Below are 15,950 nucleotides of genomic sequence, written 5' to 3'. Positions count from 1 at the left end.
AAGTAGCTGTACAAGCGTTAATCTGTACTCTACATTTGCCTCCTTTTTTATTGTCCTTATCTTTCGTCCGTCTCAGATGTTGTTCTTGTTCTTTGCCTCATTCTGGTTTGTTTTCTATAGAGTCCAAATTACAGGCTTCAAAAATAAGCTGAAGCCTGTTTGAGGCCCTGTTCAAAGCAGCCAACATTGTAACACCATGCAAACTGTTTGCTTCCAATTATCTCTGGGGGTGAATTTAATTACCTCCCTGTAGCCTATTATTGTTTTTCCTATGGCTATAAATACTTAAAGAGTGTGTTTGATATTTCTAAACAAATAGCCTACATTTAAAGTTACTATTTCTTCACTAAGGAATAAAATTGTTGAGTCTTCAGTTATAAATAAGATAATATAATATGTAATAATATAATAAAACACATTTGGCTTATACTCCTTATAAAAGCCTGTATCAGTGGTGGAAATGAGAAGACGTGATGTATAGATACAAAAACGGGCCCGCATGAGCTTTACTGTGAAAAAATACTCAAGGAATAAGTTCAGGAATTTACAAAAGGACGAAACAACAAAGAAGTTCATTGTTTGAATCAGAATTACCAAAATAGTTCAGTGTATTTTTAATTTATAAATATATTAAAATAAAAACAGCTGCCGCTTCATCATATCCAGACACTGTTATAGAAAATATTTTTAAATTTTTTCTCCTCAAATACGAGTGCACAAATGATCAAAGTTGATTTTTCTCCCCCCTCCCCACAACCGAAAAGGCTGCATTTATAATAAAAATGCATTTATCAAAAATGACAATTAAGCTCTGCAACTTCTTTCATGGCCACTAAATCTAATTCAGTCATTGGCTCATATCCACTCCTGGCTTGAAAATTCAAAAATACCTCTCTGTGTTGTGAAGGAGAAAGTTTTTCATCTTTATTTATTTATTTATGTTTTGATTTTTTGATTTTATTTTTTTTAAAGATATTCTTCACATTCAGGAAAGTTGTGAAGCTTTTGCTGGACTCTGTCTCCAAGTGCTGCAGCTGCATGTCTGAGCTTTAACCTAGTGGAGGCAGATGAGAAATAGTCTGTGACAGTGTGTTATTCTCTCCATCTACCCAGGTTTCTGCATGAATTCATGCTCATTCAGGTTAAAGAGCAAAGTGGGTCTCATCACATCCTGTCTGTAGTTCAACATCTTATAGGACGCTGTGCAAAGGTTCTGTGTTAATGACTTTTAATGTGCTCCCAACAAAGTAAAGATCAGTGTGATTTAATAAGAGTGTGATGAGTTAAAGCAGCCGATGTAATAACGTTATAGGGCGGAAGTTTAACGCTCACCTCACACAAAACTGTAATTAAATGAGATGCTGAAAGTGTATGTAGGAGATTCTTGGCATGAAACAGTGTGGGAACCTTTGGGCTCAAGCATCCACATCTGGAAACCTCCGAGTTAAAACCAACTATGTAACTCTGGCGACATCTAGTGGCTCGGATGTGTAAGTGGCGTTTGCGTGTTGCTTCAGACACTTCACATGGCAAGCGGCATAACTTTGAACAAACCAAGCAGCCTGCTTTATATGCTAATATATGCTCTCTTAATTCAAAACATTTAAAAGTTTCCACATCAAAGTGATTTTCCCCAGAAAAATAACTGCCTGCATATAAAAGAAATACTTTTCTACACTGGTGGAAAATAACTTTAACTTAACGCCTCTTTATCCTTCTACTCCAATATAATTCAGAGGCAGATATTGTGCTATTTATTACATTTATTTGACAGCTATAGATTAAACTACTTTTTGCCAATTACAGCTACTTAAGTGACATTTACCTACAATTTCTACTTTGTGGTTTTGCTACTTTGGATCTGAGTAATTTGACTCTAAACAAGAAAGAAAAGAAATACGATAGGAAGACATTTTACTGAAAATATATCCAGGCAGCCTATTTCATTATATGAGTAAATATATTTATATGGGACTGACCCAGGAAGAATATTTAAACTCTTAAATTCATTCACTTCATTGGCTAAACTTGTAATTCAAAGACAACATATCTTAGAATAATATTCATTTTACGTTTTACCTACAGCATATACATATAAATTGATTTTTCATAATCTTTATTTTGTGATGATTACACTGTTTCTTTTCAAAAACAATTGTACAACTACAGATCAGGATTTTTATATACCTGTTTAAGGTTTCCATGGTACCAGCTCTTTTCAATAAGTCAATAAATCCATCCTTGCAGTGCTCTGCATGTCCACTAGATGTCAGAGTAAAACAGCAGAAGAAAACAATAAGGGCGAGACAAAAACAAGGGTTACAAAAACAAAACAGGAGCATTTATCAGTGAAGATTAGTGGCATGTAAACAAGATGGATGGGCTCTGTCCACACTTGCTCTTTTAGAATATATCTCTTCCCGAATAAAAGCCATCAAAGCCAATAAAAGCAAATACAAAGAAGAAAATAAAAAAAGTTATGTTAGTTTTAAAAATGTCAGTTGTAAAATATCTCAACTTGTCTGAGACACAAACTGCAGCAGTGAGGCTGTAAAACCAGTTCCCAAATATCAAGACAAACGCATTCAGTTACATTATGTTCATGGTCATTTGCTGATTTTACAATCTGATTTGATGATAAAAACTATTAATGCAAACGCCCGATGGTCACCAGCCTCAAACCGGTGAACGAATCCACTGATTTCCACTTTTTCCACAAGTGTCACATTTCAGTGGCTCTGTGGCCGGCGAGACAAATCTTAAGGAGATGTCACAAACAGGGATGAATTAACACCGTCTGCCACACGAGCCCCTTCTAATATTGAAATGCCAGCAGTGTACAGAGGACATGTTTGCATACTAAAGGATGATTATCATTCACTGAGTTTCCTCTCTCTCTCTCTCTCTCTCTCTCTCTCTCTCTCTCTTTCTCTCTGTCTGTCTCTCTTTCCAAGGTCCAGGCTCTCCCCAGTAATAATACATGAAGGGCTCCTCTCCCTCATCCATTAATCAGGAGGGAGGCTGAGGTAAAGGAGGGTTGATCTTTGGCCCTCACACACATGCACACACACTCACCTATCATCAATAATTGAAGGGATATTAATGCAGATAAATAATTAAGCTGCAGAGGATCTCTTTAGAGTTCTAATGAGAAGTGGGGGACAAATTGCTTCTCAGTCTTATTACGTCTTGCTGAAAAGTTTGTGAAAGCTTAAGCTGATGATAAATGGGCCCCATCTAGTAACTGGCAAATGAAATCGATGCAGACACTTTGCTCGGCTTGTTGACAAAATTACCCACCTACCCTGCTGCGCCGTGTCGCTTTAAAGTAGGAATGTATATTGAATCTTTTGGCTCTATGCAACAATGTCAGCGTGATTAGCAAATGTCAAACATCCTGTTGACAAACAATGTCAACAGGATGTCGTATTAAGTCGAGTTTAGCAAGCTAGCTTAAAATACCTGCACCATGAAGCAGGAACCAGACGTCTCTAGCTACCTGTGTCTTTTTCAGTATTATCTTAGTATCTGCAGCCCTGGGTGTTTCTCTCTTTATCCGTTGTGACTGTAACTGTTAGGAAAACCACAGAAGAAGACGTAGTGAAGGTACGGTGGCTGAGATGTTTAAGTCTGGAGAGTGATTGCAGCTTCTCGTCGACTCTCGTCAAGCTGCGTCACCCGCCGACTATCTATGTTGTCCCTTTAGTCTTATTGTATGTTGGTCGGTTGTTCCACCACTTTGGTCAGGACTGTAATATCTCAACAGCTATCGGATGGGTTGATGATCATCTTCTCCTCCTCAGGAACTTTGTGTTTTATGCCGAACACCTGCAAAACTAATGACATCCCCAAAACGTTACACCTGCTAAACATCACATGCAGACGTTAGTATTTAGCTCAAAGCAGCACTTTGTCTTAATACAGCCTCAGAAAGCTGCTTGCATGATTGTAGCCTGAGGACAGATGCGAGATTTGTTTTTTGTTTTGATTTGCCATCAGCCAGCGTCTCCTCTCATGTGGATTCTTATTCTGTATTTTTCCCCATTTTAAAATTCCATCTTAATTAGCACCATCAGTGTTTTTTATTTCACTCTTTAAGCGGCCTGCGTGATGACACACATCAACCACATCTTGCTGTGTATGCAGCACTGTATGTACGCCTGACTGACGGGGTCTCAGTGTGTGTGTGTGTGTGTGTGTGTGTGTCCTCATCAGCCATGCTGCCTGGGGCCACTCTAACCTTTCGGTCGACTCTCTGAGGAACGTCTCTCTCATCTGGCATCCTCGGCCTGTCACTGTCATCAGGCAGAGCAGAGATGAAAGATATAGTCCTCATTGGCTTTGTTACAATAAGAGCCACCTGCTCCAATGACTTATTTCTTTAACCTTTACTCCTCTATATTCAGAAATGACAGTTTGCATGACGTGGGATTCCAAAATCTTCCTAAGAGACACGGTGATAAATTAATGATATCTCAGATAAGTCGTTATCGGATTTGAAGGCTGACAGATGACGGCCATTTTGCACAGTTCGGGTAATCCAGGGGAAATAAAGCAGAAATAAATCTTTGCTTTGCACTAAGATTTTGAGATCACCAAAGGCACATTAGTGTCTGTGATCTTATAATACACTGAATTTTAGCACAAAACGAGGAAAGACAACAAAGAGATTTAAACAGGTAGTCGGTGGATGGCGGCTCCTGCGTGTAGAGACGAGCTGAGGGAGGAGACAGGACATAAATAATGACAATATGAGTAGGCGACAGAAAGTGGAAGGAAGAGAAGGCTGTCGCCAGGGAGAGGTTGATGATGGCTGACGAGATAAGGGATAAAGTGTGTGTGTGTGTCTTTGCGTTTGTGAGATTGATCTCTACATAGTCTTTTATAGCCTCTCATTATGGCCCGTCTCTGAGAAGGAGACAGAGATGTGTTTCTGACATTTCGCCATCTTCCTGCCCACCTGCCAATCATCTGTGAGCGTGATGTGTGGGTTCTTACGTTTGTGCGGATCAGGATCAAAGGTCCTGACAAAGATAGAAACATAATTGCCTTTGACGTTGCTAGCAGAGCTTGGATCTAAGATTTGAAAGTGTAATTGAGGATTAAATTTCAGGAAAGGTCAAATTTAGTTTATTTAGGATTAGGATCAAGTTTAATTTTGGATAAGGCGTGTAGAGGAAGAGGGTCAGACTGAAAGGAACAGTTTGACATTTTGAGAAATTTATTTGCTCTAATGCTTAGAGGTAGACGTGAAGATTGATGGCGCTCTCTTGCCTGGATGTTTAATTTGAAGGAGGTTGTCCTCTCAAAAAACGACCCCATAACTCGTTAGTGCGAGTTACATAATCGATTCAAGTTTCAGTATGTTTCAAATACATTAAATGGTAACTTCATTAGCATGACAACACATTGCAATGATAGTTATCTTCTTAACTTCCAGGCACTCACAAATAAAGAACACAAATTTTGTTTTTACAGCCTTAAACCACCATATTACACATGTTACTTAAAGAGGCAGGCTGTGACAGGCACATCAGGGCTGCAACTGATGATTGTTTTAATTATAAATTAGTCGGCTGACTGTTTTCTTGATTAGCTGCTTAATTGTTTGGGCTTTAAAATGCAAGAGGACAAAGAAAACCACAAATATTGATATTAAACTATTGGCTGTTTTTTGCAGAGAAAATGACGATATTATTAAAAGTGTTGCCCTCCCAGAACAGCTCTCACAATGATGTTAAAGTGATTCAAACAGCAGTTTTAAATCAGCGAATGGCAGTTTACTACCTGCTGCTGCAGCCTTCAGTGTTTCTGTCCATTTGTGTGTTTTAATGACAATAATAAGCTGCGACACTATAGAAACTGGATAAATTCGGTCTGATTTCCTACATGTAAATGCAGCAGGTGACTGATGATGAAAGAGGTTAGAAATACTAATAATAAGGCTGCTGACAAATGAGCTTCACCCTGAGTTTAGACCCTTACTTGGCTGTGTTTGCCTTTATGCTTTTCCTTGATTCACCTCCATGAGAAAAAAAGATGTTCACTCAGTTTTCCGTTTCCTTTTCCTCCAGCCTCTTTTCTCCGTTTCCCTTCTCCTTCCCCTTGTTTGGCCGATTAAACCGCAGAGGAGATGTAGTTTTCAAAGCGCAGTCTGACAGATGAAGTGAGTCAGCACTTGGCTGAATCATTATCTAACATATGAATCGTAAAACTGAGAGTACATCCCACTCCGGCAAAATCTGAGAGCGTGTCTCAGTCTCAGTCTCGGTTTTTGTGTTTGTTGTGTACAACATGATATTGTGGTTTTACAGGGGTGATGTGAGCGCTGGCTCACATGGAGGTGCTGACCTCACTTTCAAACTCATCAAACCACCTTCTTTCAAAACATATTACTGTAATTTTCCATACACATATTTTCCATAAATGATCCATAGTGTGTATGAATTTAGAAAATGCTGGAAATAAATATTCAGATACTTTAATAAAAGCAGTAATACCACAATTTCCAATTATGCAGAACAGCCTTTCCTCAGTGTTGTATTATATTACATTAATGGATTATTACTGCTGGTGCATTAAGACGTAAGAAGCATTTTAATGTAGGAGCTGCAGGAGTCCGAGCTAATTGTTATTACTCTATAACTGTTGGGTTGTCTGTTCTGTAACAATGAATAATGTTTTATAGACTAATCACTAGTTTTATAAGTAAATCTGCAAACTAACCAATAAATGTAGGTGTGAAATAAATGTGGAGTAAAAATACATATTTAAATATTTTCCTTTTTACAGTATAAGGAGACTAAGTAGAAGTATTATAAGTAATAGTTTCTCAAAACTGTGCTTAGGTGCAGTAGTACTTACTTACATTCCACATCAAGTCATAATTAATAATTAATATACATTGACATATTATGCAAAATACTTTATATGAGGTGACCTTCTTTCAAATGTATTTTTAATCATTTAACTTGATTAAGTTAAGATGAGGTGGGGAGGGAGGCTGACCTTTGGGTTTCACTGAAGCTCAATCCAACTGATAATCCTAATAATGCACCGATATCAATTACGTTAGCTTAGCATAAAGACTGGAGACAAAGGGGGAAACAGCTAACCTGGTTCAGTCCAATATTAAAATCACACAGCAACTTGTCCAAAGCTCATTAATTGACACATTCTGTTTCAGTTGTTTACATCATGTTGTGGTTATCATGGGGGATTATGTGCTGGAACTATTTCTGTGCAGGGTGCAGCGACTTCCTGGAGTCTCGACTGGTTGCCCCGACAACCACACTCCAACACTGTTGTCCTCGGCATGTGGCAAAATGCACCTTCATGAGCACAAGGCGTGCGCTAAAGCACTGTTTTTTTTTTTTTTTATGTTGAATTTTAAATAAAACATAAATCCAGGGTGAGGAGAATAAAAGACCTTTCTCTGCTCTCTCAGAAAAGTCAGACTGCCATTAATTCAGGATGCTCCTCTCCCCCATCTGTGTGGAGTGTGAGGGCACCGGCTTGAATAAGACAACAAACAAAAGCAGAAGATGAGCAGGGTTTTTTTTTTTCTTTAGGTGTCAGTTAAAGTGAAACCTCTGAGCTCTCATCCTCTCTGCGGGTCCCTTCAGCTGTCCCTCTTTATATTTTTCTCATGCCACGCTGACATTTGCATGAACGTGGATCAATCATTGCTGGAGAAACCAAAAAAAAAAAAAAAAAAATCAGTGAAGTGAAAGAATGAGGAGAGGTTTTAAAAATGTCCCGATGATTGGCTGCCTGTGCAGGGCGCTTTGTCGTCTGCAATTTTTCATGGCGAGTCGGCAATCAGACACGTACAGCTTCAACTGAGGAGGACTGTTTTTAGCTGCTGGAGACACGTGTTTGGACAACAGGCGCGTCTGTGTTTTGGCATCGTAAACTCTCTATCATTAGATTAGACTTAAAGGATTTAATTAAAAAAAATCATAGTTAATGGAGGTGGTAAATTACAAACACACACACACACACACACACACACACAGAAAACCTGGCAACGCTCAGCAGCAAAGTGCCTGGCGACACATGCTATCATTACTCCAATACGATGCCTGTTGCTCAGCTGCCTGTCAAGCTAAATTCCCCTGAACACAAAGTGTGTGTGCGTGTGTGTGCGCGTGTGTGTGCATGTGTGTGTGTGTGTGTGTGTGTGTATGAGAGAGAGGCCTTGTCCCACTTATCTCATCCATCAGAGAATTTCACTACTCCGCCTGTCACTCAGCAATCCCTCACTGTCAGCCAGACTAGGGGGATAGAGCAGCCTGATCATCTATCGTGTTGTTATATATGTGAGTGTGTGAGTGTGAGTGTGTGTGTGTGTGAGCATCCGTCTGGCAGCCAGTGACACATACTGCTGCTGATGTCTCAGTTGGTGTCAGCAGCTCCACTTTTCATCCTAAATGTGTCTGCAGATGGGGCTGAGAGCCTTTACAAGGCCATCACGCTTTGATCTTTAAACAGTTTAAAAGGCCTCCGCTGGTGACATCATCACTCCAGTTCACATTTCTATACCTCCCTGAACAATGATCATCTCCAGCGGCCAGTGAATCAAGCCTGGTTATAGGATAATAATTCCAAATACTTAAATAATCTTCGCAGAATGTCATCATCATTGTAAACTTCTCCATCTTTTTGTCATGTTAAAAAGGAGACAGTTTACCCGACATATTACTGTTCATTAAAAATCACTCTGTGATATGATATTCTGTTAAAAACATATGTAGTTTTAATTTTTAATTCATCTTTAAATGTGAAAACTGTTCAGTTCTTGTGTCTTTTTAGAAAAATAGTAACCATAAATAGAAATATTGCTTTAAAAAAAAACTAAATTGGCACAACCTTTTCTTTGTTTTTAGCCCTGAGTCTCGTCTGCAGGCGTTCCTTTCAGCCCCAGCAACTTTCACCAAAAAGGTAGGGCAGCCTGTGCTGTGTGAAGCCTGAGATGCGAAACCAACACACATTGTCTTTATACACAAATCGTACCTTTATTCTATAGTGTTTTCTATACATACACACAAACGCCAACTGTCTCCCTGTTGTTGTTTTTTTGTCCTTGAGCAGCTAAATAAGAACACAGTCCCCTCTGAGGGGGACAAAGTCAGTTCGTAGAGGGCAGGAGAATCAGCCAGAGTCTTAATAGAGGTTTATCTAAGCAGACATGCTAATATTTGTTTTCCATGATTTCCATTTAAATTGACAGCAGTGGTGTGTAAACAGCTGTTTTGGTGTGTTCCTGAGGGGATGGGAAAGGAAAAAAAACAAGAAATCAAACACACACAAAACAACCATCATGTTAATGAAGGCTTACAGCAATATTTGAGTCTCGTACAGCATTTGCAAATCTCAGTACAAGTCAATCAGACGTGAAACACAGACGCCGGCAGCCTCGAGCTTCCACCCACTTTTATATCTAAGAATATCTAAGACGACGACTTTGAGAGTTGTTAGGGTTGTTATTTATGTTTTGTCACCATACATGATATACAAGTAGCCATCTGAAGACCTTCGCTGGTCTCTATAGCTACTGACAAATCTCGCTGTCTTTCAAAAATAAAAGCTGTAGCAGAAAGATGCATCAAAAATGCTCCTTTTATAAAAGTTACATATGTAGTAACTTAGCATTACGCCTGGTAATATTGCTAATTTTCATTATTAATTAGTCTGCTTATTTTGTTTTATTATCATTTGTTATTAATACAATAAAATGTGAGGACTGTTATTTTTTAAAGATGCAGCTATAGTGGTTTGCAGTACAAAAAACAGCCCCATTTGACTGGAGAGCACAATGGCGTCCAAGGCTCACTGACTAAAAAAAAAAAATGGCTGCAAGCTACAGTGGAGCAAAGGACATTCAGGGAGACACCTGGAACCTGTGGGACACACTGCAGAGAGGCGGGCTCGTAGGCTACAACGAAACGCAACGCATTCAGACAGGAAGCCGTTCTCAGGCAAATGTGGAACAAAATATGTACAGACAGATTCCAAGGCCACGAACGTGTACTTTCTACAGCTACACCCCTGATGAAGTGGTGTGTGCAAAAGATTTTCACACAATGCAAACTTTTTTGTCAAACGATATTTATTGGCATATATGAGAACAAAATATAACAGATTCAGTATTAATAATTAGTAATTAAGACATCCATTTGTAAGTTCCATTTGCTACTGTGAAACACTAAATACTGCTGAAAGCACCACGATTCTGCTCGCTACAGCAATCAAAGTATCTTAATGCATTTAGACTGTGACGTCTGTCAGCTTTGGCACTTTCCAATCACCTCAATCGATCGATCAATCAATCATATGTTCTATAACAGGTGCAGCTCATCCAGTTAAGGTGCATGCCAGTGGAATCATGGGTTGGGGGGGGGGGGTATGATGTGTTAGGAAATAAAATCAGAGACTGGGCTTTTCAAACATGTGATATCACATGACTTTGACGTGTCAGTATTTTAGTTACCACGGTAACGCTCAGGTCACACCAGAACGTGGCACAGTGAAAGTAATCCAGTATTCGGTGATGAAGGGCCACTCACAGGGCTAGCTTGTAAGCAGTAAACATGCCAGGAGCATGCTAACGCTAGCCAGTCACAATAGCCCCCTCAAAAGTGACTATGTGCAGCTTTCAACATAAATGTTAATTTGTACCTGTATCATCATCATTATAGCCTGGTGTTAGCTCGGTTGCTAACAGGACATTGAATCACAGTTTATTCAAAAGAATATCTGTACCATCGACTTGTGTCTTGTTCCTGTCGACAAACCATTCTTCCTTATTGGAGGAGAGGACGTTAAATAAAACTGGATGGTGCACCACAGCTAATAAGCTACGTTAGCTTCCTCCATTTCATCTCTCTATTCCCTCAGAAGTCTCTACTGTCAGGACTGGTTAAAGGCTGCAAATGTATAGGTTAAAGTTCACTAAAATTGAGCTTGATGTAACATGTGTGCAGTGTAACTGATTTGGCGATTCTGTCCAAATTAATTGATCTTGCTGCAGAATTTCACTGTTTTCAATGCTGGTGTGACCAAGCCTGGAGGCCAAACACTGCTGGCTAAATTATACTGTCAAAACATCTTCTCTGACCTTCATTCAAAACCTTAATTTCAATGCATTTGCTTCAAAATACTTCATACTATTCTCTATGGACCTCTGAGCGTGTAGGCAGCCAGTTAGTCTCCACCTTAAATCAAAGGAACATAAATATTACTGATATTACATATTCACTGATGACAGCAACCTCCAGTTGAACTTAAGTCAAACACAAATAAATAGATGAACAGAACATACCGCTGTGTCATGGCACCCTTCAAAAGAAGAGAAACTTATTAGACCATATACTTTACTGCAAACGATTTTCAGTGATGATTACTGTCCATGGACATGCTGTGGTGTGTTTAGTAAGGGTACAAGATAAAGCCGGAGAAGGTGCTGTACTTGTTGTTGTTGCCTCCGTGAGCTTTGCCCCCGTCCAGTTTGACATAGACCTCATCTCCAGAGTCCAAGTGCAGCACAGCACTGTTGCTGGCGTAGTCGTAGTTCTGGTCTGCATCCTGAGCTATGGCACTGGCCCGAACCTGGAGAAATATGGCACACGACTTCCTGTTGTGAGCACTAGTTTACAGGAGAATGCAACAGAAATAGAAACTGAGTTGCAAAGATCATGTGTACCTGAGGGGCAAAGTGAAACAGCAGTGGTGCAGCCACAAGAGTAGCATTGGGTGTGTGAAAGGAGTACTTGTCTAATTCTAAACTAGTAGAAATTCAGGAGTAGAATAAAATGAAATGTAACCAAAATCCTCATCTGCGTTTGAATGAAATCAGCATTTATAATGAGAGTTAATGTGAAGACTCATGTCTGACCCCTCATCCAGCTGCAGCTGGAAACGTCTGAGAGGAAACACTCATCCAAACAGGATTTACGCATGAGCGCCACTGACAAACAGAGCATGCGGACACGCTCGTATCTGACCAGAAATATCACTGATGTTACCTTGTACTCATTAAAGATACCAATAGTAAGAATGTGCAGTTATATAACTCGCGTTAAGGCGAATAAAGGATCAAGCCTCAGGCGATGTCGTGCGTTTTTTGTGCGTAAAATGCGCATTTTTATATATATGCTAATGTGGTGTGGATTATGAGCTCAATCTTGTTTTAATTATTATTATCTTAAACCAAATTGAATTAAATCAGTTTGTTTGTTGTCACATTATTCTTCATGTAAATCAGTGAAATGGTTCCCTTCACAAACATGTGAAACTGCAAACTGGAATTTGCTTATAAGACGATCCACTGCTCATTATTATTAATCTTTAATATTACCTGTCCATTTTTGCACAGGTCGGCCCACATGCTGGTGCCGTCTCCTCCCCGCATCAGCACATGGTAGGTGAAGAAATAGATCCCGGACACATGGCAGGTGAACTTCCCGGTGCTCGGATCGTAGTGGTTCCCCAAGTTTGTAATCACGTCGTCAAACCTTAACACCTCATATCCCTCATGTGGATTCTTGAGACCGACGTAAAAGGCGATCCTGAAACTGTTGGTCGTGGAGTTCACACTGTCTGTTTCTCTGTTCTCAGCCCCCGCAGCCCCAGTTAACGCGGGGAAGGAGAGTTTGCTGTCGCCGCGCTCTCCCGGCGGCCCCCTCGGACCCGGGGGTCCTGGTTCTCCCGGCGGGCCCCTGGATCCCGGTTTACCCGGTCGCCCTGGTTCTCCGCGACTCCCCTGCGCCATTGGCGGCTGCGAAGCGACACCGTTCACGTTCTGGATCACCTCCATGGCGGTGGCATCTCCCGGTTTGGGGCTGTACGGGTCGCACACCATCCGACAGGTGCCCATCATCTCGTAGTAACGGGCGGAGGTTTCAGAGGTGCGGAGCAGCAGTAACGGGACAGCAACGGCCAGAGCCAGCAAAACCATCGCGACGGCGGTCACCAGGAAGACCACCGACCACTTCCTCCGCGCGGGTCGGGGACCAATCGATGACGGAAAATCCGTGGAGCCGCGCTGGGTGGGAATCGTGACAGAGGGCAGGGGGCTTACAGGACGGTGAAAACAAAGTGAAGAAGTTAATTAAGTGCGCATCCCTCGGTCCAGCTGTTCTGATTGGTGTCTCCAAGCCCCTGGGCAGCGGCTGTGACCGGGGAGCGGGGGCGCGTCTGGGCTGGATGGATGAGAGCGCGCGAACAGCTGCGTCCAGCTGCGTCCAGCTGCGTCCAGCTGTCAAAGTTAGCGGGGATAAGACCGGAAGATAAGGGGTCTGGCCTACAAATCAAAAGTGTATCTTATGGACAAGTTGGCTGACAAATATAGAAAAGCATACGCTGCTTTAACTTGTAGTCGACTCCACTACAGCTCAGAGGGAAATACTGCACCCCTCACTCCACCACAGTCATTACACAGCTGTAGTTAGATGCCGTAATACTTCCAGATTCATATTTTACATATGAACATATGATCAGTTTATAAAACATAATGCACTGGTAAATTAAACCCCCACAAGAAAGCCCAAGTACATTTTGAATTTACTGCGTCTTTATCAAGAAGCCTTTTACTTTTAAATGATTAACCGGAAGTACTCGATTTGATTGTGATTGACTTGACAAGAAGAGCATGGGAAAGCAGGCGCGTAAAGTGCGCAATGTTTTTTTTTTTTTTTTCAGAATGGCACTAAATGGTTTAATATGATTCAGCAAAAAAAAAAAAAACACCCAACATGCACATGTAGACAAATCCCCCAGTATAAACCCATTCATCCTCACACAGCCTTAAAATACCACATGGCTGCATATTTATATTGATAAATCTCAAAGGTAAAGACATTTATGTAAGTTCTTCTAGGCGGGATACATTAAGGGTCAAAATTACCACACAATTTATTAAGTCATTCCCCTGTGGAAATTATGGGTCCCATAAATTCTTCAGTTAGAAAGATTGTGTAAAATGCTGATATCCAGATATATTGCACCATAAATAGACTCCCAAAGTTGTAAATTATTTTTATTTTCAACACTAATGACTCTGGGTTAAAGTTGGATTTAACAGGTAGATTAAACTTGTGACAACAGCAGCTAATACATGGCTAATTATTTAGACTCCGACCATGAAAGTCAAAGTCAGAACCAAATGGCTGAGGGCAGGATCACTATGGTGACATCATATGACCAACTGCACTGGTCACTAGCCACAAACAGACAGAGGGGGAGCAAGGGGAGAAGACAGAGGGAGGGGGTGGGTGGGGTTGGGGGGCAGATAATGTATTCAGGAAATGGACCAGAAATGTCTGACGGCTGTCGACACCTCCAGCCCCAAGCTCCCCAGCTGCAGGGACATATTTGATGTCTTGTTTCACGCGGTGGAGAGCCACAGGCCTTGAATTTAGATTCTACAACCAATTAAAATTCTTGCTGCATCCAAGCAATCATTACTCTACTGAATACAGATTTGTCTTAAATACCCCCTTAGCCTCCGTTCTTTCTCACTGAGGCCACTGTGCACTTGTTGTAACCATGTGGTTGATGAGCACATCAGCTAAATAAAACTGTTATTATTATATTTGAAACACTCAATAGTAAGAGCCTATGCTCATTGAAAATAAAAGCGTCTATTGATTTTATCCTCAAGCTCAAAAATTCCCTCAAAGGACCTAAAATACTTCAAACCTGTTGGTTGGGAGCTAAGCACCTAGAATTGCAGCACAGGCACCACATCCACGGCAGAGGCTTTAAAGCTCAGGGCAACGTGAAGAAATCTTCAGAGGCCGGACACAAGGCTTAGCTGCAGCCCTGCAGAAACCCCCCCCCCCACACTAAGCAATTTCAACTTGTGCTCGGCTCAGCTTTAACTCCCCAGAACATGGCTCCGGCTGGGCTGCTCATGCCTGGAGGTGAGAGCGAGCACGAGAAGTCATGAGAGCCGGGTCAAAAAATGAAATTGAGGTTAGTTTCTGAGGATCTGCGTCCGGGCAAAGCTGGAAATGTCCTGTCGTGTTTTAGACTTTTAATCTGAAATGAAGAGTGCAATAATCATCTACAAAGCAATACTCTAAAAATAAGCACGCAGAAAGGCATACAGAGCACATTATGCTCCCAACTCTCCTACATGACTGGAGAAATGACCTTTATTTGTGATTAGTACAGTGAACTGTACCTTTAGGCTATGGTGAGCCAAGCACGACACACTGTCCACATTATACACTGGAGCAGCAGATTTTCTTGCCCTGTGGTGCTGCCATGCTGGTAATCACGCTGCATGTGATGCTCTGCCGTGTGATATGCACAAACCATATGGTGAGAAAAATGAATCAGACTTTAAACTGTGTGTGATCAGGCTAAACCTGGAACATGACGACTGTTGGTTGTTTAATGTCACTGAGGGAAGGGGACAAGAAGTACGAGAGCTCAAAGTGCTGCAGCTACAGATAAAACACAAGCAAATGAAGAAAATTAAAAACAAATGAAGCATTGAGAAAATGCTGCAAAGTAATAAAGGTGACAAATTTAGAAACACAATCAATAATGCATTTGTAGCTTAACGAAGAAAACACAACCAAATTAGATTAAACCCCAGTTTTGAGACTATTTATGATACAATAGCCATTCAATGTATTTACAGTCTAAACATGAAGAATCCAGGAAGTATTTACATGGTATTACATTCCTCATTATTGTTGTTTTCATTGATATTGATGCATAAACTTGTAAGCAGCATTTTAATGTTGCACCTGGTCAAGAGTAAAACAATGCATCTTATTTTAAAAGCCGGTTATTTGCTGTTTTCATTTGAAACATAGTGGAGTAGAAAGTAGAGGAGTGAATTTTCTGGAGATTCAATTAAAATTTGTGCTAACTTTAAATGTAAACTTTTCTAATAGTGTTTACTTTAGTTTCAACACTGATAGCACGACTCAGAT

The 15,950-nt window shown here is 40.7% G+C and overlaps 2 protein-coding genes across 2 annotated transcripts in view; one reads left to right on the top strand and one right to left on the bottom strand.

Moving 5' to 3' along the window:
- The window catches only part of LOC130165210 (metalloreductase STEAP3-like), a 134,591-nt gene that overhangs the window by 110,217 nt on the left and 8,424 nt on the right, over positions 1 to 15,950 (top strand). Inside the window, exons 3-4 of the mRNA XM_056370257.1 lie at positions 2,955 to 3,026; positions 8,889 to 8,943. The gene's annotated coding sequence lies outside the window, so the exon portion shown is untranslated. The remainder of the gene's footprint in view (positions 1 to 2,954; positions 3,027 to 8,888; positions 8,944 to 15,950) is intronic.
- Positions 10,116 to 13,648, bottom strand: LOC130165214 (complement C1q-like protein 2). Its single transcript, XM_056370260.1, has 2 exons — positions 12,359 to 13,648; positions 10,116 to 11,610 (listed from the first exon to the last, which is right to left on the bottom strand). The coding sequence occupies exons 1-2, from the start codon at positions 12,956 to 12,958 to the stop codon at positions 11,431 to 11,433; spliced, it is 780 nt and encodes a 259-aa protein (XP_056226235.1). The 5' UTR covers positions 12,959 to 13,648; the 3' UTR covers positions 10,116 to 11,430.

The sequence above is a fragment of the Seriola aureovittata genome, chromosome 24, assembly GCF_021018895.1.
Source record: "Seriola aureovittata isolate HTS-2021-v1 ecotype China chromosome 24, ASM2101889v1, whole genome shotgun sequence".
Lineage (NCBI taxonomy): Eukaryota > Metazoa > Chordata > Actinopteri > Carangiformes > Carangidae > Seriola > Seriola aureovittata.
The sequence above is the reverse complement of the archived record's forward strand: the minus strand, read 5'-3'. Positions and strand labels throughout refer to the sequence as shown.